The sequence below is a fragment of the Mercenaria mercenaria genome, chromosome 6 (assembly GCF_021730395.1).
Source record: "Mercenaria mercenaria strain notata chromosome 6, MADL_Memer_1, whole genome shotgun sequence".
Classification (NCBI taxonomy): Eukaryota; Metazoa; Mollusca; class Bivalvia; order Venerida; family Veneridae; genus Mercenaria; species Mercenaria mercenaria.
Genome location: NC_069366.1, coordinates 60,793,747 through 60,819,135, shown reverse-complemented (window position 1 = coordinate 60,819,135; position 25,389 = coordinate 60,793,747). Strand labels below are relative to the sequence as shown.

The window sequence follows — 25,389 nt, the reverse complement described above, 5'->3', positions numbered from 1 at the left end:
CGGTTGGACAGGAAAGATTTGACCCAATTGGTAATTTGTGGGTTGACACCAAGGCTTTGTAGTTTATAAATTAGTCTTATGTGATCGACCTTGTCAAACGCCTTGGAGAAGTCCATGACAATGACATCTGTTTGTTGACCCTTTAAAATGCGTTTCAAAGATATGAAAGGATAAAAGAGTTGGTTTGTTTTTATAATTGTCCTACCCTATAACTAAACATCGTTCTAAATAAGTGAGAAATCTTTAAAAATGTACTCTAAAATAGATATCGCCAAAAATACGGAGTTTTGATTTAGCGGTTTGTCCTTTCTGGGGTTTAATTTACTTCCGGTTACATTCATCAAATTGATCTGTGTAGTAAAAAGGCTTTAAAGTTCTGTGAGTGGTAATAAATAAATTTTAAGGACCTTTAAATGTATCTTAAAACAGACGTAATTGTTAGAATTACATCCCTACCTTTGAGTTAATTGTTTTTTGTTAATAAGGAAACTTAATTCATACTCTGTATTGCTTGTGATGTATTGCAATTCATAAATAATTTGATAACTAAATCTTGGTCAAGCAAACGCTTATAACAATAAGTACCCCGTTTCCGACCGGCACATTATTTTAATTAACGTAGTCGCCCGATTTGTACTCATTTCAGGCGGACTATATACGCACATTAATCTAGTACACTAGCGTGGCATGCCAAATAGCCAATTGAAACATCATGATGTACCTGTTGTGTGTTGTTCTAGTAAAATTGTAAATGTTGCTCGTAATCTGCACAGTCAGTGTTGATTATATATATGGCAGAGGTGCAGGTCATTTGAACGGTTGTTAAAAGTGAGTTTTTCACTGTTAAAAGAATGGAAGTTATGGTTAAAAATGCAAGAAATAAATAAGCGTACAATAGATAATAGGCATGAAAGGCAAGGGTGTGACTGTACCTTTTTTTTCTTTGGCAGTGGCTAGAGAACCAGAATCGGTTCAGCGAACTTACTTGTCCGGAACCGGTTCTCTAGCTAAAGTACCATGCATAGGCTTGGGAATCGGAATTTTATTTCTATGTATAAAGCTGCCGAAATTCATTTTGTTTCTTTTGGTAAGTTACATGCATGTTATTATTATCTTAATTTTACCATACCAGCAAGTCATTTTCTTGCATTTGTCTGCGTTAACTGTTTCTCCAAAAGTCACTAAAGTGTACTTGCCGCATACTGTCCGCAGATAAATGCAAGGGCATTATAAAATTAATTAAGATAATAACATGCATGGTAACAAAGAAACAAAGTGAATTTCGGCAGCCTTATGCATAGAAATAAAATTCCGGTTCCCTAGCCTATGCATGGTACTTTGGCTAGAGAACCGGTTCCGGACGAATAAGTTTGCTGTCTAGGAAGCAGATTCCGGTTCTCTAGCCACTGCCTTTTTAGCTCGACTATTCAAAGAATAGTAGAGCTATTGGACTCGCCCATGTGTCTGCGTCGGCTTCCCGATTTGGTTAAGGTTTTGTATGTAAGCTGGTATCTCAGTAACCACTTGTGGGAATGGATTGAAACTTCACACACTTATTCACTGTGATAAACTGACCTACATTGCACAGGTTCCATAACTCTATTTTGCTTTTTTACAAAATTATGCCCCTTTTTCGGCTTAGAAATTCTTGGTTAAGGTTTTGAATGTAAGCTGGTATCTCAGTAACCACTTGTTGGAATGGATTGAAACTTCACACACTTATTCACTGTGATAAACTGTCCTACGTTGCACAGGTTCCATAACTCTATTTTGCTTTTTTACAAAATTATGCCCCTTTTTCGACTTAGAAATTCTTGGTTAAGGTTTTGTATGTAAGCTTGTATCTCAGTAACCACTTGTGGGAATGGATTGAAACTTCACAGACTTATTCACTGTGATAGACAGACCTACATTGCACAGGTTCCATAACTCTATTTTGCTTTTTTACAAAATTATGCCCCTTTTTCGACTTAGAAATTCTTGGTTAAGGTTTTGTATGTAAGCTGGTGTCTCAGTACCCACTAATGGGAATGGATTGAAACTTTACACACTTGTTCACTGTCATGATCTGACATGCACTGTGTAGGTCCCATAACTCTACTTTGCTTTTTTTAAGATTATGCCCCTTTTTCGACTTAGCAGTTTTTGGTTAAGTTTTTATATGTAAGCTTGTATTGCAGTATCCACTTATGGGAAAGGATTGAAACTTCACGCACTTGTTCACTTTATGAGCTGATAAGCACTGTGAAGGTTCCATAACCCTTTTTTCCATTTTTACAAAATTATGCCCCTTTTTCGACTTTTGTATTCATTCATTTGACAAGGCTGTTGAATAGTCGAGCGTTGCTGTCCTCCGACAGCTCTTGTTACAAAATTATGGCCCTTTTTCGACTTAAAAATTTTTGGTTAACGTTTTATATGTAAGCTGGTATCTCAGCACCTACTAATGGGAATGGATTGAAACTCAACACAGCTGTTCACTGTGATGATCTGACATGTATTGCACAGGTTCCATAACTCCACTTAGCAGTGTTTGGTAAAGTTTTTGTATGTAAGCTGGTATCTCAGTACCCACTAACGGGAATGGATTGAAACCCACACATTTATTCACTGTGATGATCTGACATGCATTGCACAGGTTTCATAACCCTGTGTTGCATATTTACAAAATTATGCCCCATTTTGGACTTTAATATTCGTTCAATGACAAGGCTATTGAATAGTTGAGCATTGCTGTCCTGCAACAGCTCTTGTTTTTTTTGAGGGCTGAACAGATCAATAGTTTATGGAAATAATAAAAGATTGTAGAGTGTTATGTGGGTGAGTGTCAAATTAGGTAGTTTAGGTTCCTGGTAGGAGTGAGATGATGGTTATCTACTTGAGCTAGTGCAGTTTGTGGTAATGAAACTCAAATAAACACAGATGGTTCAAAGTTCTGGAGTATGGATTATTCAGCGGACAGTCGGTAAAGATGCGTACGGTCCATAATATTGAAGGGTGTATGAAATCTGGCGAGGTTATAACTGAAAATTGCAGTTGCAAGTTATATGATTTGCAGACTGCATACATAAATGAAGATTGTGATTTTTTGCAATTATGAATGACTATGAATCTTTTGAAAAATTGAAGTGATCCAAACTGTTTGAAATGCTTGTGTCAGTTTTTAGTAATAATTCAATAGTTAAATTAAATATTTCGTCACCTTAGTGCAAAAAGTGAATAAGTGCTTCTTTAAGTCAATGCAGTTATCCACTTCTTGCACTGAGGTGACGATTTCATTTGAAAGATTTTGAGTTAAATTGAAATTTTAACAAATTTCATACACAAATTCTGTAAGTAATATAAACTGTAAAATCTTCAGAATTTCTGTAAAAACACCCCTTTAACCCCCACCTCCTCCCAGGCCCCACACATCACACCCCCAATACCATCCCTCCCAAACACACACAAGACTAATAATTTCTTTGTTTTTCACTAACTTAATCTCCTACTATTTCTTAGATTTCGTCATACACTGCTGCCACAGCTCTTCCCCAATACACATCCCTACACTGGACATAGCTTTTTTATATACGGCATATTTATTAACATTTAAATGCAGGGTAAATCATGTTGTATTACTACACATACATATACCAAACTTAGTGTTTGAATTCATGCATGTGTTGTAGAGATAGTACCTAAGTTTTTCAAATCATAGGTTTGAAGTTAAAAAGCTTTGAAATGAAGACAAATGTCCATATATTTCTCAAAAACAGAAATATAGACAATATTTTTACTAGAAGTGTGGAGTTATGAGCATTTAATATTTTCATGTTAAAGAAAATTTTGTGATCAAGGAAATGTAACTCTTCTTGAACATGGAGAGCATAAACATCAAAGGGACATAATATAGTGAATATTTTCTAATTGGGTGCATTTGATTTAACATTCAACTTTGATCTGGATTGCTAAATAATGATCCATGATACTGTGTGCTAAAAAATTAGAACATCTGGAACAGTTTATTAACAGCAAAACTATGCTTTAGCAGAATGCAAATAGTGAAGCTGTAACTGGGACTCGAACCCAGGACCTCTCGCACCTAAGGCAGATACTCTACCACTTCCCTATAACAGCAGTAGCTATTAGCTATGCAGTTTATTTGCCTGGATTACATTGCGTGAACTGGAACAATAATCAGTGACTCCGGATTATCGGCGTATTCGCTTTGTTACCTAAAGGCAATTTTCGTGTAAAGAAAAAATATAATCTAATGCTGCCAACGTCATAATCTGTCAAATCTACCCAAATTTCTCTGACATGTTGTTCAGAGTATGAACTTACTAACTGGTAGTACCAGTGAAATATACCTTACACTGAATCTTTTATGTTTGCCCTTTTAACAGCTGTCGAAAGGAAAAGACCGTGAGCTTTGTCCAAATATAAGTAATTATTTTACCAGTTTTGAGAGGATTTCAATTGATGGGAAATTACAGTTACAAACTAAATACCTTTCTGCAACACATGGAGTCATTAGCATTCACTGTCGATCAGTATTATCACTAAGATCGAGTGTCATTCATACATTTCAAAGATTATAGACAGAGTCTTTTGTTTACATTTTTTATCGAAACCGGTGCATTTGTAAAAATCGCTTTAATTTGAAAAATCAAAGTAAGCGAAGAGCTATGGTAAGGTCTCTATATGTTGTATAAGAAGCTTTGGTATTTGTGAACTTGACCTTGAGTTAGCGGGATGGGGCAACCGTGGCCCATGGTTTTGCTTTTGTGGTTGCATAAAATACCATGTTTTAATGATTTCCATTTTGGTTTTCCATAAAGTTAAATAATATCACAAAAATTTTACTGCTTAACATTAATATATGTCTTGTGTTATGCCCAGATATTGCATATACATTCATATTCTGCCATTTAAATGAAGCAGTATTTTTATTCAAATCATTATTTTCATATGTTAGATGGACCTCTGTGGCCATGCAGTTAAGGTCACTTACTTAAAATTTGTGACCTTTGAGGCCTCTGTGATGTTTGAGGTCTTTGTGACCTTTGAGGCCTCTGTGACCTTTGAAGCCTCTGTGACCTTTGAGGCCTCTGTGACCTTTGAGGCCTCTGTGACCTTTGAGGCCTCTGTGACCTTTGAGGCCTCTGTGACCTTTGAGGCCTATGTGACCTTTGAGGCCTCTGTGACCTCTGAGGCTTCTGTGACCTTTGAGGCCTCTGTGACTTTTGAGGCCTATGTGACCTTTGAGGCCTCTGTGACCTCTGAGGCTTCTGTGACTTTTGAGGCTTCTGTGACCTTTGAGGCCTCTGTGCTGTGGGTTTGAAACTTTGCTTGGGGTATAGAATTGTAGGTACACTTCCGGATGGCTTGTGAAGTCTACTGTGCTGATTTTAAACAAAGTCTTAAAAGCCTTTGCTTTAATTTTTGTGAAATGGGGTCTGTGCCCTCAAGAGGGGGACAATTATGTTGCAGTGGGCCAAAGTTGAATAGAATAATAGCCAATCTCTGTCACTAAAGTAGAAAGTTATTCGCTATATAGATAAAGTTGCAGCAAATGGCAATAATGGCAACCAACAATGTGATTGCCAATTTCAGATTTAATATTATTGAATTTTTTTCACTTTTTCACAGTTGTTTTACAAGATAAGACAGTATGGCTGACACACCGCCAGTAACGGAGCAACAGAAGGAATTGGCTGTGCAAGCAATGCAGGAGTTTGACAGGAAACAGTTTACATCATGCTGTAATATCATGAACAAATTGATGGCCCTGAGAGGATCAGATCCGAGGGTGGTTCACAATAAAGCTGTAGCCGACTTCTGTCTGTCTGGTTCACAAAGCACAGACGAGTTCAGACAAAGTTTAGCAAATGTTTGTCTAATGGTAAGAATTTCTTCCTCATGTTTTTAGCATGGTTTAAAGAAAAATAGAATACTTTTTATTAGCTCGACTATTCGAAGAATAAGTACAGCTATCCTACTCACCACGGCGTCGGCGTCACACCTTGGTTAAATTTTTCGTACCAGTCCACTTTTTGACAAAGTCTTTTGAGATAAAGCTTCGAAACTTTCAACACTTGTTTACCATCACCATGGCCAGTTATAGGCAAGAGCACATAACTCTATCAAGGAATTTGGCTGAATTATGGCCCCTTTTGACTTAGAAATCATAGTTAAGTTTTTCATACCAGTTCATATTTTGGCAAAGTCTTTTGAGATAAAGCTTTGAAACTTTCAACACTTGTTTAGCATCACCATGTCTAGTTATAGGCAAGAGTACATAACTCCATCAAGGATTTTGGCTGAATTATTGCCCTTTTTGACTTAGAAATCTTGGTTAAGTTTTTCGTACCAGTTCATATTTTGACAAAGTCTTTTGAGATAAAGCTTTGAAACTTTCAACACTTGTTTACCATCACCATGTCCAGTTATAGGCAAGAGCACATAACTCCGTCAAGAATTTTGGCTGAATTATTGCCCTTTTTGACTTAGAAATCTTGGTTAAGTTTTTCGTACCAGTTCATATTTTGGCAAAGTCTTTTGAGATAAAGCTTTGAAACTTTCAACACTTGTTTACTATCACCATGACCAGTTATAGGCAAATGTACATAACTCCATCAAGGATTTTGGCTGAATTATGGCCCCTTTCTACTTAGAAATCTTGGTTAAGTTTTTCGTACCAGTTCATATTTTGCGTAAAGTGTTTGACATATGGCTTTGAAACTTTTATCACTTATTCAGTATAATAGTCTATATCTGTAGGAAAGAGTACATAACTCTATCATCTATTTTGGCTGAATAACAGCCCTTTTTGGACTTGGAAATCTGTTCTGTTTTCATACAAGTCTATGTTTTGTCAAAACTATTTGACATATAGCTTTTAAACTTTGAACACTTGTTTATCATTATGATTTCCATCTGTAGGCAAGAGTACATAACTCTGACAACTATTTTGGCTGAATTATGGCCCTTTTTGGACTTTGAAATTGGTTCCCACATTGCCATTTAGTGCAAGACTTATCGAAATCCACAAATACTGGAACATTGTCTAATCTATTTTTTTCTTTTGTCTGAATATCTATATTAATATTTTGACCCCGTTATTCAATCAATTCTTCGAATAGTCGAGCGCGCTGTCATCAGACAGCTCTTGTTATTAATTCAGTTCATCTGTTTAATGTATTGCTGCACATTTGATCTTGTGTAATATTGATCTGAATTAAGCGATGGAAAGTGAAACATTCATAGAAAAACATGGACTCATAATATCTCATATAAGGTATTGAATGTCGCCAAGTTACATATTTTGGAATGCGATTTCGGTTTACTCTGGTTTTTACAGAAAGATATGTGTACTTAAGCTGTATTTGTGTCTGAAGAATGCAGAATTACCTAAAAGGAATATGTTATTTCACAGATATTGCAGAGTGCAACGTGGGTGCACTGCCTTAATACTGTTATGTATATACATGTATATATATTCATAATTGGCCTCTTAGTGTGAAATTTAAAGAAAAATGCAACATGTTAAATGTAGCAAAGTCTTTACTACACAGTGTACACGGTGCATTGCAAGTGTGAGGCCAGCACAAAACATTTCACTATTCTTCTGTTCAGTGTAACAAAATTCTTTTGGATGTTTTGTACTATGCCATTGTTTAGCAAGATTTATATTTCCATAAGAAAAGCAACAAATGTGGTATAAAAACTCAAACATAGGTGAACAATAATCAGTTTAACGATGCTGATGATCAAACAACCACAACCACCAGAGAAGTGATTTTTTGTAAAAAATCAGTTTCGCATAAATTATATATAAAAACCAATTTCAGCATATTTTTTCTGATATATTTGTTTATCTTAGGCAAGATAAACGATATATGCTTTTCACACTGCTGTGTGACTTTGAGATTTGATCATGAAAAATGATGGTTGTTTCAAAGTTTGGATGTTTATTTCAGGCACATGTCAATCTAGATTGTGGGGAGAGTCTGGAGGATGTAGATCATAGTGTTCTCTTCTACAACCAGGCTATCATACTGTATCATCTTCGACAGAATAAAGCAGCACTCAATATTCTTGATAAACTCTTCCCATTTATTGATCCTATAAATTCATCGGGAGGTAATAGTATACTTCTATAATTTAGGCCCTGGGATCTTCCAAGGGCGAGTAGTTATTACTAGTTAAGGCTGTTGACTTTGAATCACTTGCCTCTAACTGTTGTAGAGCTCGAGATCTCACTTTTTAGCTCACCTGTCACAAAGTGACAAGGTGAGCTTTTGTGATCGCGCGGTGTCCGTCCGTCAGTCCGTCAATCAGTCCGTGCGTCCGTCCGTAAACTTTTGCTTGTGACCACTCTAGAGGTCACATTTTTCATGGGATCTTTATGAAAATTGGTCAGAATGTTCATCTTGATGATATCTAGGTCAAGTTCGAAACTGGGTCACGTGCGGTCAAAAACTAGGTCAGTAGGTCTAAAACTAGAAAAACCTTGTGACCACTCTAGAGGTCACATTTTTCATGGGATCTTCATGAAAGTTAATCAGAATGTTCATCTTGATGATATCTAGGTCAAGTTCGAAACTGGGTCACGTGCGGTCAAAAACTAGGTCAGTAGGTCTAAAAATAGAAAAACCTTGTGACCACTCTAGAGGTCACATTTTTCATGGGATCTTTATGAAAGTTGGTCAGAATGTTCATCTTGATGATATCTAGGTCAGGTTCGAAACTGGGTCACGTGCCGTCAAAAACTAGGTCAGTAGGTCTAAAAATAGAAAAACCTTGTGACCTCTCTAGAGGCCATATATTTCACAAGATCTTCATGAAAATTGGTCAGAACGTTCACCTTGATGATATCTAGGTCAAGTTCGAAACTCGGTCACATGCCTTCAAAAACTAGGTCAGTAGGTCAAATAATAGAAAAACCTTGTGACCTCTCTAAAGGCCATATTTTTCATGGGATCTGTATGAAAGTTGGTCTGAATGTTCATCTTGATGATATCTAGGTCAAGTTCGAAACTGGGTCACGTGCTATCAAAAACTAGGTCAGTAGGTCTAAAAATAGAAAAACCTTGTGACCTCTCTAGAGGCCATATATTTCATGACATCTTCATGAAAATTGGTCAGAACGTTCATCTTGATGATATCTAGGTCAAGTTCGAAAGTGGGTCACGTGCCATCAAAAACTAAGTCAGTAGGTCAAATAATAGAAAAACCTTGTGAGCTCTCTAGAGGCCATATTTTCCATGGGACCTGTATGAAAGTTAATCTGAATGTTCATCTTGATGATATCTAGGTCAAGGTCGAAAGTGGGTCACGTGCCATCAAAAACTAGGTCAGTAGGTCAAATAATAGAAAAACCTTGTGACCTCTCTAGAGGCCATACTTGTGAATGGATCTCCATAAAAATTGGTCAGAATGTTCACCTTGATGATATCTAGGTCAAGTTTGAAAGTGGGTCACGTGCCATAAAAAACTAGATCAGTAGGTTAAATAATAAAAAACCTTGTGACATCTCTAGAGGCCATACTTTTCATGGGATCTGTATGAAAGTTGGTTTGAATGTTCATCTTGATGATATCTAGGTCAGGTTTGAAACTGAGTCAACTGTGGTCAAAAAATAGGTCAGTAGGTCTAAAATTATTAAAATCTTTTGACCTCTCTAGAGGCCATATTTTTCAATGGATCTTCATGAAAATTGATCTGAATGTTCACTTTGATGATATCTAGGTCAGTTTCGAAACTGGGTCATGTGCGGTCAAAAACTAGGCCAGTAGGTATAAAAATAGAAAAACCTTGTGACCTCTCTAGAGGCCATATTTTTCATGAGATCTTCATGAAAATTAGTGAGAATGTTCACCTTGATGATATCTAGGTAAAGTTCGAAACAGGGTCACGTACCTTCGAAAACTAGGTCAATAGGTCAAATAATAGAAAAACCTAGAGACCATATTTTTCAATGGATCTTCATGAAAATTGGTCAGAATTTTTATCTTGATAATATCTAGGTCAAGTTCAAAACTGGGTCACATGAGCTCAAAATCTAGGTCACTATATCAAATAATAGAAAAAACGACGTCATACTCAAAACTGGGTCATGTGGGAAGAGGTGAGCGATTCAGGACCATCATGGTCCTCTTGTTGTATAGAACTTTTCTGGTGTGGAAGCAATCTAGCTGGCTTATAGAAGGTTAGTGGCTCTACCCAGGTGCTTGCTAGCCTGTAATAATATCCAGAGAGGCAACTGGGGTCTTCCTCCGAGCTAATAAATTTCCATATGACCTATAATGTGTTCCTATAACAGCTGAAAGGGGCCTCTGTGGCTGAGTGGTAATGGTCACTGGCTTCAAATCACTTGCCCCTGTCAGATGTGGGTTCAAGCCTCATGGGCTGTTGAATTCTTCATGTGAGAAAGCCATCCAGCTGGCTTACGGAAGGTTGGTGGTTCTACCCAGGTGCCGGCCCTTGATGAAATAATGCAAGGAGGGGCACCTGGGGTCTTCCTCCACCATCAAAGCCAGAAAATTGCCATATGATCTAAAACTGTGTTGGTTTGACATTAAGCCCCCCCTCCCCCTCTATAAAAAAAAGAGAAAATACTGAAGTCAGTCAGAAAAATACTCAAGGTTGCAGTTATTTAATTTTCCTGTTGAGTTTTTCAAAAATAAGAAGTTTTGCTTTAGCATCCTACTCGTGTTATGATCTGAAAGCGAAAAGTACACAGTTTTCTTCCTTTTGAGTTAAAATAATCATATGATTATTGATTAAGTACACAATTGTTATACCAATTTTGTTTCAGGTTGCTGTGGAAACAGAATGGCTGCCATTTTAATCAGATATTTAAATTATTTGAATCTTTCCAATGTTTAAACCGATTTGGAAAATACTGCCTTGAATGATTTAAGATGACCGAGCAGATTAAATGAACATTAATAAGAAAACATTGCCTTTCCCTTTACGTGAATGGGGAAGAACTGATGCAGCTTTTAATATCTGGAGATTATTTAATCAACTTGAAATAAATTATGACTTTGTGATTGCTTTACAGATGAGTCATTATGCAAGAAAGTGTTGTTTTTACAAGTGGAACTATATCTGTGTACATACCAAGTGAGTATATATGTGTAAAATATATGTAATTAAAATAGCTTCCTGAAATGAAAGATTTTGACCACTATGATGTCCAAAGATTCTTATATAACCCTGGTTTACAGAAGTAATAAATGTCTGTTTGCTTTTTAAGAAATGATACCGGTACATTATATGTCTTCATACATGGCAGCCTAACAGGCGGAAAGTGTGTGCTAAATAACTAGAATATTTTTCTGTCTGTCTCATTTGTCCTTCTATCCATCTGCTGTTTTGTCAAATATATCCTTGGTGTGCTTGCATACAAGACTACTAGCATTGATACATTTTCACTTATTTTTGACATTTTTAGCTCGACTATTCGAAGAATAGGGGAGCTATCCTACTCGCGTTGGCATTAGCGTGAGCGTCACGCAAATGTTAAAGTTTGCGTACCACCCCAAATATTTTCAAAGTCCATTGAGATATTGCTTTGATATTTTGCATACTCTACCATCATGACCCCTGTCTGTAAAAAGGAGGAGGCAACTCTATCAAGCATTTTGACTGAATTAGGACCCCTTTTCGACTTAGAATAAATGTTAAAGTTTGCATACTACCCCAAATATTTTCAAAGTCCATTGAGATATTGCTTTGATATTTTGCATACTTATTTACCATCATGACCCCAGTCTGTAAATAGGAGGAGGCAACTCTATCAAGCATTTTGATTGAATTATGGTCCCTTTTTGACTTAGAATATGCTTATTGAAATGTTATAGTTTTACTCATAGCTTATATAATACTATCAAGGACTGAGAATAGTGGAGCGTGCTGTCCACTGACAGCTCTGGTTCAGCTCTTAGTTTCCTTTTCATTAGGTTTTCCACCGTAAGTATGATGGTAATATCTTGATTTAGTGCTGACCCTCTGGTTGTATAGGGGCCTCCATGGCCGAGTGGTTAAGTCGCTGACTTCAAATCTCTTACCCCTCATGGATGTGGGTTCGAGCCTTACTCGGGGCATTGAATTCTTCATGTGAGGAAGCATCCAGCTGGCTTACAGAGGGTAGGAGGTTCTACCCAGGTGCCCTCCTATGATGAAATAATGAACTGGGGCCACCTGGGGTCTTCCTCCACCATCAAAGCTGGAAAGCTGCCATATGACCTATAATTGTGTCGGTCGGATGTTAAACCCAACAATACAATAAATAAATCTGGTTGTTTGTCACAGAAGTTTGTCAGCACAACTACTCTGACAGCACAAGGTGGATTTACTCCAAACTTCACAAAAGTGATTATTGCCAAGACTAGTTACATGCATATCATCATGTTCCAATGCAGTGGTTTTCAGTGGAGTTATTGCCCTTGATTTGTCATTGTTTACTTTGCCCTCACAACTGCTCAGATACCTCCAGGAGGAATGACACAAAACTTCATAAAAGAGATTATTGCCAAGCTAAGTTGTGCATGTGATGGGCATTTTCTGGTTCAGTGAATTTGAACAGTTACTGTTCTTTCATTTTCAAATTTTATGATGTTTAAGCTAATTCTGTAACACCATTTAGCAGATTTCTGCCAAATGTTACAGCAGTTGTCCGTGTCAGAGCAAGTTAAGCATTTTTCATTTTTAGCTCACCTGTCACAAAGTGACAAGGTGAGCTTTTGTGATCGCGCGGTGTCCGTCGTCCGTGCGTCCGTAAACTTTTCCTTGTGACATCTCTAGAGGTCACATTTTTCATGGGATCTTTATGAAAATGGGTCAGAATGTTCATCTTGGTAAATTCTAGGTCAAGTTCGAAACTGGGTCACGTGCCATCAAAAACTAGGTCAGTAGGTCTAAAAATAGAAAAACCTTGTGACCTCTCTAGAGGCCATACTTTTCAATGGATCTTCATGAAAATTGGTTAGAATGTTCACCTTGATGATATCTAGGTCAAGTTCGAAACTGGGTCATGTGCGATCAAAAACTAGGTCAGTAGGTCTAAAAATAGAAAAACCTTGTGACCTCTCTAGAGGCCATATATTTAACAAAATCTTCATGAAAATTGGCCAGAATGTTCACCTTGATGATATCTAGGTCAAGTTTGAAACTGGGTCACGTGCCATCAAAAACTAGGTCAGTAGGTCAAATAATAGAAAACCTTGTCACCTCTCTAAAGGCCATATTTTTCATGGGATCTGTATGAAAGTTGGTCTGAATGTTCATCTTGATGATATCTAGGTCAATTTCGAAACTGGGTCACGTGCGGTCAAAAACTAGGTCAGTAGGTCTAAAAATAGAAAAACCTTGTGACCTCTCTAGAGGCCATATATTTCATGAAATCTTCATGAAAATTGGTCAGAATGTTCACCTTGATGATATCTAAGTCAAGTTTGAAACTGGGTCACGTGCCTTAAAAGACTAGGTCAATAGGTCAAATAATAGAAAAACCTTGTGACCTCTCTAGAGACCATATTTTTCAATGGATCTTCATGAAAATTGGTCAGAATTTTTATCTTGATAATATCTAGGTCAAGTTCAAAACTGGGTCACATGAGCTCAAAAACTAGGTCACTATATCAAATAATAGAAAAAACGATGTCATACTCAAAACTGGATCATGTGGGAAGAGGTGAGCGATTCAGGACCATCATGGTCCTCTTGTTTTCAGCGGAGTCTGAGCCCTTGATTTGTCGTATTGTACATAGTTTATACTGCTTTCCATTTAACATTGAGCTGTATTTTATCAAACCTCAGAAGTTATCAGTATGAAGTGTAGATATCGCAATCATCAGCATGTTTTGGTTTGATAATTTTCAGAAGAGTTATGACCCTTGCTTTGCCAATTCTATCATGTCTGTTGTACTTCTTGTATGCCATTGGATAGAAATACATTGAATTTCACAGGAATTATCAGTGTGTGTTGTGTGTATTTTTGGAATGTTGTGGTTTATTGACTTTCACTGGAGTTGTTGCCATTAATTTGTGGCGTTTCACAATGTCTGCATGTGAAGTTGATAGATAGAAGATTGGTGGTTCTTCTCAGGTGCCGCCCATGGTGAAATAGTACACGGAGGGGCACCTGGGATCTCCCTCCACCATCAAAGCTTGAAAGTTGCCATATAACCTGTAATTGTGTGGGTGCGACGTTAAATCAAACAACAAAAAAACAGAGACTTTTTTTTTTTCAAAAATCTCTAGTTTATATGTGATGTAGTATTTCTTAAACTATGTTTATAATGTAAGGAATATCAAATATTCTGGGTAACATTTCATGCAAGTTTTCCATATATTTTTTGTCATGAATCTTATTTTCAAAACTGTAAAATACATTTCCAGCCTGAAAAAGCAATGGGCCTGTTAACTTACATTGAGAAAAATGTGTTCAATGGAAAGAATATGTCAACAGATAAAGAAGGCTCGAGTAGTAAAGAAGATAGCAAGGAAAGTTCACCTACTGGTGAATCAACATGGGAAAACTGGAAACCTATACTTAGTGTGGTAATTACATTTATTATGTTTTCAGATTAGATAGACTACAAAATGAAAATGCACCCGTTGCATAATTTTCAAAAATTGTGGCAACATGTTAAAACACAGAAAGACCTCATTTTTAGCTCGACTATTGGAAGAATTAGTAGAGCTATCCTACTCACCACGGCGTCGGCGTCACACCTTGGTTAGGTTTTTCGTACCAGTCCACATTTTGACAAAGTCTTTTGAGATAAAGCTTTGAAACTTTCAACACTTGTTTACCATCATCATGGCCAGTTATAGGCAAGAGCACATAACTCCATCAAGGATTTTGGCTGAATTATGGCCCCTTTTGACTTAGAAATCATGGTTAAGTTTTTCGTACCAGTTCATATTTTGACAAAGTCTTTAAAGATAAAGCTTTGAAACTTTCAACACTTGTTTACCATCACCATGGCCAGTTATAGGCAAGAGTACATAACTCCATCAGGGATTTTGGCTGAATTATGGCCCCTTTCGACTTAGAAATCTTGGTTAAGTTTTTCGTACCAGTTCATATTTAGACAGTCTTTTGAGATAAAGCTTTGAAACTTTCAACACTTGTTTACCATCACCATGTCCAGTTATAGGCAAGAGCACATAACTCCATTAAGGATTTTGGCTGAATTATGGCCTTTTTTGACTTAGAAATCTGGGTATATATTTCTTACCAGTTCATATTTTGACAAAGTCTTTTGAGATAAAGCTTTGAAACTTTCAACACCTGTTTACCATCACCATGTCCAATTATAGGCAAGAGTACATTACTCCATCAAGGATTTTGGCTGAATTATGGCCCCTTATGACTTAGAAATCTTGGTTAAGTTTTTCATACCAGTTCATATTTTTATGCCCCCGAATGGAGGCATATAGTTTTTGAACCGTCTGTCGGTCTGTCAGTCTGTCTGTCGGTCTGTCAGTCTGTCCACAATTTTCATGTCCGGTCCATATCTTTGTCATCGATGTATGGATTTTCAAATAACTTGGCATGAATGTGTACCACAGTAAGACGACGTGTCGCGCCCAAGACCCAGGTCCGTAGCTCAAAGGTCAAGGTCACACTTAGACATTAAAGGATAGTGCATTGATGGGCGTGTCCGGTCCATATCTTTGTCATCGATGGATGGATTTTTAAATAACTTGGCATGAATGTGTACCACAGTAAGACGACGTGTCGCGTGCAAGACCCAGGTCCGTAGCTCAAAGGTCAAGGTCACACTTAGACATTAAAGGATAGTGCATTGATGGGCGTGTCCGGTCCATATCTTTGTCATCGATGAATGGATTTTCAAATAACTTGGCATGAATGTGTACCACAGTAAGACGACGTGTCGCGTGCAAGACCCAGGTCCGTAGCTCAAAGGTCAAGGTCACACTTAGACGTTAAAGGATAGTGCATTGATGGGCGTGTCCGGTCCATATCTTTGTCATCCATGGATGGATTTTCAAATAACTTGGCATGAATGTGTACCACAGTAAGACGACGTGTCGCGTGCAAGACCCAGGTCTGTAGCTCAAAGGTCAAGGTCACACTTAGACGTTAAAGGTCATTTTTCATGATAGTGCATTGATGGGCGTGTCCTGTCCGTATCTTTGTCATTCATGCATGGATTTTAAAATAACTACGCATGAATGTGTGACACAGTAAGACGACATGTCGCGTGCAAGACCCAGCTCCGTAGGTCAAAGGTCCTAAACTCTAACATCGGCCATAACTATTCATTCAAAGTGCCATCGGGGGCATGTGTCATCCTATGGAGACAGCTCTTGTTTTATAAAGTGTTTGACATATGGCTTTGAAACTTTTATCACTTGTTTAGTATAATAGTCTCTATCTGTAGGAAAGAGAACGTAACTCTGTCATCTATTTTGGCTGAATTATGGTCCTTTTTGGACTTTGAAATTGGTTCTGTTTTCATACAAGTCCATGTTTTGTCAAAACTATTTGACATATGGCTTTTAAACTTCGAACTCTTGTTTATCATTATGATTTCCATCTGTAGGCAAGAGTACATAACTATTTTGACTGAATTATGGCCCTTTTTGGACTTTGAAATTGGATCATATAGCCATTTAGTGCAAGACTTATCGAAATCAAAGTAATACAGGAACATTGTTTGTTTCATCTATTTATTTCTTTTGTCTGAATATCCGTGGAAATATTTTGACCCCATTCTTCAATCAATTCTTCGGATAGTCGAGCACGCTGTCATCAGACAGCTCTTGTTTTGTAGCCCTTTGATAGACATACCAAACCACTGGAAACCAGTTTCCTGAGAAAGTTTTTGTTCTCTTATTTCATGGATTATTCGGTTGCATAAAACTTTGAAATTACAACTATCAACAGAAAACTTTCCGATTATTATACCTTTTTGTAACAAAATCAGATATCAAGATTATTTATGTCCATTCCATCTGAAACTACAAAAATTTTATTCTAAAAAATAAATATTTTCACATTACTCAGTTTAATACCCGACTGTTGTATTGAGATGCAAGTTTACCACATTTTCCTGGAATTCTGAGTTTTCATTTTTTTTTTATTATGCATTTGTTATGCATGTACAATGGATACCTGTGGGTGGATCCAGATTTCAAGACTGTTCCTGTTATATGCCCATAGCATTCAACTCGAATTGAAAAATATATATATATATATTTATTTTAGATCTTTTTGTTAACAGTTGAGGACATGGACCATAATGACTATTGGAAATGTCCGTTATTGGCCTTATTACCATAATGCATGCAAATGATTGGAAGTTTTCAGACTTCATGCATTGGTGAATGTAGGTGAGCTCAGAGAGAAAAAGAGAAAGAGATTAAAAGTGTAACATATATTTTTACTCAATATTTTCAGTTCAAGACACGATGTTTAATTATGATGAAGTCTATGAAATCTGTGAAGAGAGAAATAAAAGTACTTATGAATGTGCAATCATCGGTAAGTCTCCATAAGATGCAAAATGCTAAATGAATTTGCAACTGTTGGTAGTTTTCATTTTGGGATGAAATACATAGGGATTGTTTCTATTGGTACTTTAAAAGCAATCAGTGTTATTCTTACTTTAATGAAAATTATTTAAGCAGCAATTCATATATTGCCTTCACAGTTTTTTTGTCACATTTACTTTATTTTAACTGATTGATTTGTTGCATCTATTTGAAGATATAACCTGAAAACAACAACAACATCTGCTAAAGGTGTTTGTTGGAATAGTAAATGTTTTAATAACTTTGCATCCCAGTGCAGTCATTCCACAAGTAGTGTATTATTAAAGTGTGTGGAGTTTCATTAAAGGCTTCTCTTGGTTGGTTTAATTAATTCTGTTTCTTTTATTGTTAGAGTATTTTAAATATCAAATGAACTTCTTTGCAAAATTTTATGATAATCATTAGGAATATTGCTTTACATGTAAATGTGGTCTAGGGCCCTCAATGCCCACATGGTTAAGGTTGCTGACTAAATCGCTTCACCTCACAGCAGTGGGTTCGAAACTTGGCTTGGGGTGTAGAACTCTCTCATGTGAGGTGTGTGCTGTCTGCTGTCTTACAGGTCAGGTGCCCATTGTACCTGAAATAATGCCCAGAGAGGGCACCTTGGGTCATACGCCACCATCAAAAACTGAAAAAACAATTGATGACTAATAATTCTAGGTGTGAAATTAAATCCGACTAAAAGAAAATTTGAATATGGTCTCAGTTTGAAATTCTTGCATACACACTGCTAGCAAAGCCTTTTCCTATCTTCTATTTAGAATACATCAGTGGTGTTTTTGAAGGCCAATTTTGAGTATTTAAGAGGTAACTACAGAAAAGCAATGAAGATGCTGGGTTCAGGTCCACAGATGTATACAGATAAAGGTTTGTCAGTACAGTTTAGTCTTAATCATAGATTTCATAATAAAGAGTGTTTTTTAGTTGGGTGAGGTGGGTTGGTAGATGGTAGGTTGATTTTATAGATATTGAATCTCAGTTTCAAGGGCAAAAAAACATGGTTTCAGCAAAATGGGCCATTTCTTATATGGACTTTAAATTTTAAGAATAAATTGACTGTGAACTTAATTTTTTTCTTCAGGCAACATTTAATATCACAAATATTAGGCTCCACGAATGTTGATAGTTCTACAGTAATACATTTCGAAGTTACAAGGATGCATGCACAAATAATCTTGTGTTTGAGCAATGCAGTGTAAGCCATTAACTTGATTAACTTGGATTTTTACAGTTACACTGTCGGCTGTATGTTTTTACAGTTTTGTTTTAGATTTTTGCAGATACACTATAGGGATTTACATTTACGCTAGGATGTATAATGTATTAAGAAGGATCAGAAGCAATTATTTATGTCTGTTCTGTGTGTAATATTACAGGAGAATGTCTGACTGTGATGCACTATAACAACTTAGGTTGTATACATTTCCACCTGCGTAAACACAATCTAGGAGCGTTTTATTTCCGCAAGGCAATACAGGAGAATGAGAACGTAGTACGGGAGATGAGACGTAGCACGGATCAACAAAATCGACAACATGGAGGTGATACTGGTATGGTACCACACTTATGGTATCATGTTATAATCATTACCCTGCTAAACTTCTATAATGAGCTTGTCCATCTTTTAATTTGGACAGAGCCATTAACTGATAAAAGGGATGCTTACCAATAAGACACTGACTGAATGGGGAACAGTGCAGATCATAATCAGATGTCTGAATCAGTTGTGTCTGGTATGATAAGGGATAATGATTCATAAATTATAGAATAGTGCTTTAGACAAATTGTGTTTTTGTTCCAAGACTGTTATAGCAGAAACAGTTGTCTGATAAGTCATGCGAAAAGGAGAACCAGTGCCTTGCTTTTTGGGAGTTTGAAATATGCTCAAGCTTTGCATTTGTTGAATAGATTGAACTCTGCATTTTAGACTCACTGTAAATTTTATGAAATTTAGTTCCACAAAATGATTTGATGTTACAGTCTATATTGACTGGAGATTTGTTGTTTTTGTGATAAACTTTACGATGGATTAGCCAATAGCTGTATATGCATTGCAGAGAGTTTGCAGAAAGAGCCAAGTTGATATTAAGAAATAAGCCTTTCAAAAAATAGGTAATTCACTTACATTAGAACAAAATATATTTCATTGAAAGTTTCTTGCTGCATTCAAAATATAAGCCTTAGTTTTCCATTTTGTTTATCATATATATTTTTGATAATTCATTCTTCTAATTAAAAAGTCAAATATGACAAAACAGGTGCAAGTAGATCACTGTCTGGGCGTCCCTTACACTGCCTCGGGATGAGTCGGCATTTTGAACTGAGTACAATATGGGCCCTTAAAATGTTGCATTGTGGGAAGGCCCCTGCCGCATTTTAATTTTTTAATAGAAAACAGTACAGATTTACCAGATCAACCCGCACCTCTGGCTACGACTGGCTGAGTGTTGTATTATGGCTTATCGAGAGGTTAGGAAATTCTGTTCTGTGTATAGTGTATAGAGGTAGAGTAGACTGGTAGACACTAAATATGGGGCCTCCGTGGCAAAGTGGTTAAGGTTCTGACTTTGAATCACCTTCCACTCACAGCTGTTGGTTCAAAACCTCACTGGAGGTGTAGAATTCTTTATAATGTGAGGAAGCCAGCCAGCTGGCTTATGGAATGTTGGTGGTTCTACCCAGGTGCTTGCCCATTTCTGAAACAGTATTTCTGAAGGGGTTGTCCTCCACGATAAAAATCGAGAAAAGTTGCTATATAACATATATGTGTTGGTGCCACTCTGAACCTATCAAAAACAAAGCCAAAAAAGACTCTAAATACAAATAGTTTGGAGTCCAGTCTCAGAAAGATCCTTACCAGCGCTCGTTAACTCATATGCTAAAGTTTTCAGACTGGTCTCAAGAGTCACCTTGGACTGAGTTAGATACACATGCTTGTATAATGTCATTGTTGCTATGCTTGTATAATATGTCATTGTTGCAAATTGTCGTAATGGACATATAAAGTAGATCATATGGGAGTAGCCTCCCCTGCCAAATTTTTAGGTTTACACACTTTGATTCACTTGTCCCTTACCTCTGTAGGTTTTACTTTTGCCAGTGGTTTTGTTCAGTGAGGTTACCATTATGCAGATGTTTTTGCACTGGCAGCTAAATGTCTGTGCCTGAAATAATGCTTAGAGCAATACTTGAGGTTTTTCATCATTATAATATGTAGAAATTCATTATGTGATCTCAGCTATGTCATTTTAACTCTTACCCTACTAAATTTCTATAATGAACTTGTCTTTCTTTCAACTGGACAGTACCATTAACTGTTTAAAGGGGTACATACCAAAAAGATACTGACTGAATGGCGAACAGTGCAGATCATGATCAGACTGCATGGATGTGCAGGCTGATCATGATCTGCACTGGTTGCAAAAGCAGAATCAGTTGTGTCCAGCATGATAAGGGTCAAATGAAAATTTAATACCTTTCTGCTTTTGAATATTTTGGAATGGTCCAGTTTGGAACGATTTTACTAAAAAAGAATCCTTCTTTTATTTTGGTTTGTTTAATACTTGTCATTTAATGTATTTTATGATAATATTTTATATCTCATCTAAATTTTATATGTTCAGTTTTTCACCATTCAGTAGAGGTGATGAATTTGGCCAATTGAAGTATATTCAAAATGTCTCGAGTATGGTGATCAGTGATATTTAAGGAATATTTCAAGTTCTTTTGTTATTTTCTTGCATTTGAATTTTTGTAATTTACATGATGCATACACATAGATAATGCTGATGGTAAAAATATGATACTGAAATTTTAGAACAATGATGATGACAGAAAGTTACAGAAAAGACAAGAGGTTATCCAGGGGTCAGTGGGTAGTGGTGTACATAGAAAGCTGATCCTGGGACCAGGAGTAAACCAGGATAAAAACAGGTATTGTATGACATATACAATAGCAAAAGGATATCCAAGGGTCACTTGGTTGTGGCTCATGAAGAAATCTTCTCAGATGTGATAATAAGTGAAAGGTATCATTATTTACTTTACATAACAATATCTTGCACATTATGTTTAATAGGCTATTTTGCTGCTGTTACTGAAAGGCAAAATTTGAAGGTATTAGACATAGAGGACACAGTTAATTGTAATACATGTAAGAATATTACAAAACAGGTTATTTACCGTATGAAATATATGTATTATTCAGTGTTGGTACACCAGCAATTCCTGCCGCTACACTAGAATTTGCCTCACTGTGTTTGAGGAATGCCCTTCTTCTGTTACCAGAGGTGACAGCGGAAACCACGGCAGCAGAACAGAATGAAGATAAAGAAGACGGGTAAAGCTTAATGTTAAACGCTTTGCTGAATTTTTCATGAATTTGATATTGTGATTTTTATGCCCCCCGGCATCTACTGATGGGGGAGGCATATAGTGATTGTCCTGTCCGTCCGTTCGTTCGTCCATCTGTACGAGGTTAACCAAATGGGACCGTTTCGTCTAGCATCAATACCCCTTACTAGAATGACTTGATACTAATGCAGATGTAACCTGTGACCATTCCTCATCATCAGACATCACCTGACCTCAGTTTGACCTTGACCTCATTTTGGATTTAGGTTGCTTTATATGGGCCATCTCTTGGTTAACCAAATGGGACTGTTTCGTCTAGCATCAATACCCCTTACCAGAATGACTTGATACTAATGCAGATGTAACCTGTGACCATTCCTCATCTTCAGACATCACCTGACCTCAGTTTGACCTTGACCTCATTTTGGACTTGGGTTGCTTTATATGGGCCATCTCTTGGTTAACCAAATGAGACCGTTTGGTCTAGCATCAATACCCCTTACTAGAATGAGTTGATACTAATGCAGATGTAACCTGTGACCATTCCTCATCTTCACACATCACCTGACCTCAGTTTGACCTTGAACTTGACCACGTTTTGGACTTAGGTTGCTTTGTATCAACAAGGATGCTACCGGGGGCATCAGGCGTTTATTGAACGCAGCTTCTTGTTGTTTTTTTTAATATCCTGTGTGTATATTTTTATAGTATCTTTCAAAATGTCTGATTTGTTTGGATTTTGATATGTGGATTCAGATATTAATAAAAAAAAAAAAAGAAATACCTTCGGATACCATCTTGAGATTTAGATTTGTGGATTCGCAAAATCATGTCTACAAAAATTACTTCCCCACAAATAATGATCTACATAGTAATCTTAGTGCATTTTTTAGCACCTGATACTTGATTTTATTGTATATTTTGCTTAAAAGGGAAATTAAGGATTGATCATGGTTAATATGATTGTTTGTTAAGTTTCACCAATTTGAATGCTATGAAATCTTAAACATTCATAAAAGACTAATTTTCATGTATTTCATACAGGTATCAATCGAACAAACAAATTAAATTCTTTATTTCATCTTTGAAAATTGATGTCTCCAGGAATCAGCTGTTTTGACCGAAGTCACAAAACATTAGCCTATGAGATTAAATGTTTGAATATTATTCTTAGACCAAATGTATCATTTCGCCTGAAATATATAAATGTTCATAATGAATTACAGAAAACTTGGCACAGAGCCAGTGTTAGTGCAGGCACCTCCGGGAAATCCAATGAGGACTCCAGAGGCACATAATCTCAGGTTAGTGGAGAAAAGTATCAGTATACAACGTTTCGTTTCTTGGATTTTTGAAATTTATACTTATTATACTTCAAGATATGAGGCATATTGGAGCAATATTGAAGTAATGCACGCTAGTCAGGCAAGTCTATTTGTTTGTCATTCCTTTCCAGAGTCTTATTGCTGAAATTATTTTAGTAGCCATTGATTGGGATTTCACACAGCAAGAACAGAGAAATGGCCCTTGACTTTGTCAAAATATGCATAAAAAGGGCCTAAAAACTTTTGTTGCATATGTCTCAAAAAGTATTCGAACTCGGATTATAAAATACAGGAATTCAGAATGTGAAATTGCACACCTGGAGTTTTGTTTGAGATTGCACTCCGCGGGACCAGAGTTATGTCCCTTGATATTTAAAAACATGCATATAAGGGCATAAAAGTTTGTATTTCTTGTATTTCAAGAAGTATTTGACCTAGAATCATAAAACATGAGACGATTGTTATATAGCAAGTGAAGTTGTGCACCTGGTGTTCTGTTATGGATTTCACTTAACCAGATTTCACTGGACATGATTCATTGAATAGTAGTCATCGGTTTTGAGAGTAATGATGTCGTACATTTTATCAAATGGCTTATAAATGAAAATTACAACATGTGATATATTTTGGACATAAAATGTTTAAAGTTGACAATTTGTATGAATTATGCAATTTGTTAGACAATGTCTGTAAAAGACATATCACAGATATTCTTACTTTCTGTTTTGAAAACGTAAGTTGAATCTGTGGCATTTTAGAATTGTCTTTATTTGATAATGACCTTGTCATTAGTGTTTAAAAGTGTGGAAATACTGTCAATTTTGATAAATATCTGCAATTAATTACCCACACTTTGCTTTAATGTAGTGAAGAACTGATATAAAAATAAATGTTAAGTCAGATCAGGTGGCACTTGTTTTTATTATGTTCTTCATTAAATGGTTTTAAGGTATGTTTGCAAGTTTCATTGTATACTGGTTTCCCAGTAGTTTCCGGACCCAAGTAGTTTTCCGGACCTTTTACATTTCGTGCTGTATAGACTTTACGCTGTCTTAAAGCATCTGGGTAACAATATCATATCATCTAGACCTTTGTTGCCTTTACATAGCAGCCAAAACCTACCATTACCAAACTTATTTATTATTTGAATATCCCGGTTGTTTTAACTTACTGCGATGTAATTGTTTACACAAGCGATTGTCAACTGCAGGGGAAATCCAGTTACAGTGCGCATGCGCAGAAACTGAGGCCCCTTGAAGGTAAACATCAGCCAATTGATGCTCCCATTTACAGACGATACAGGAAAAACATTCTGGTAGTAATAAAATAAAACAATGAATGTCAGAAAAAATCGACCTATTCACTATACTACGGCATTAAATTATCGATTTAAAATAGGAACCAAAATAGACAGGAATTTACCTACGATACCGTCTATCAATCAAATGTTTAGCAGCAGTGTCTATGCCCGAGTGGTCAGGGCGATACACTACCAATTTTGAGACCGGTCTTGTTCCTTTTTTTTTTTTCTTTTTTTTAAAAAACTGTTAATTATATTTAAATTTCATAATTTCTTTTTTGTAATATTACCAGTCCGCTAAATACGTCCCGTCATTTTAGCGTTTTAGCGTGACGTTGCAAACGTCATTCAAACGTAATTAGACGTAACTGTAATGAGCGTATTATAAATCTAGTATTTGTTAAATTCTTGAAATATACTTTTTAAATCGTCATCACGCCTTAGAATTATGTTTTAATTTTTAGCTCATCTGATTTTTTGAAAAAAAATGATGAGTTATTGTCATCACTTGAGCGGTTGTCGGCGTCGGCATCGGCGTTGCCTGGTTAAGTTTTATGTTTAGGTCAGCTTTTCTCCAAAACTATCAAAGCTATTGCTTTGAAACTTGGAATACTTGTTCACCATCATAAGCTGACCCTGTATAGCAAGAAACATAACTCCATCTTGCTTTTTGCAAGATTTATGGCCCCTTTTGTACTTAGAAAATATCAGATTTCTTGGTTAAGTTTTATGTTTAGGTCAACTTTTCTCCTAAATTATCAAAGCTATTGCTTTGAAACTTGGAATACTTGTTCACCATCATAAGCAGACCCTGTACATCAAGAAACATAACTCCATCTTGCTTTT

General features: G+C 36.4%; 1 protein-coding gene across 1 annotated transcript in view; it reads left to right on the top strand.

The window, feature by feature from the left end:
• Positions 1-682: 682 nt before the first annotated feature.
• LOC123548749 (CCR4-NOT transcription complex subunit 10-like) overlaps positions 683-25,389 on the top strand; it is a 36,789-nt gene continuing 12,082 nt past the window's right edge. The window contains 13 exon segments of the mRNA XM_045336268.2: positions 683-828; positions 5,635-5,887; positions 7,965-8,127; positions 11,054-11,115; positions 14,395-14,556; positions 17,429-17,512; positions 18,327-18,432; positions 18,942-19,115; positions 19,824-19,954; positions 19,957-20,034; positions 21,383-21,498; positions 21,773-21,904; positions 23,145-23,222. Coding sequence (XP_045192203.2) covers positions 5,657-5,887; positions 7,965-8,127; positions 11,054-11,115; positions 14,395-14,556; positions 17,429-17,512; positions 18,327-18,432; positions 18,942-19,115; positions 19,824-19,954; positions 19,957-20,034; positions 21,383-21,498; positions 21,773-21,904; positions 23,145-23,222 — 1,517 coding nt within the window. The 5' untranslated portion in view covers positions 683-828; positions 5,635-5,656.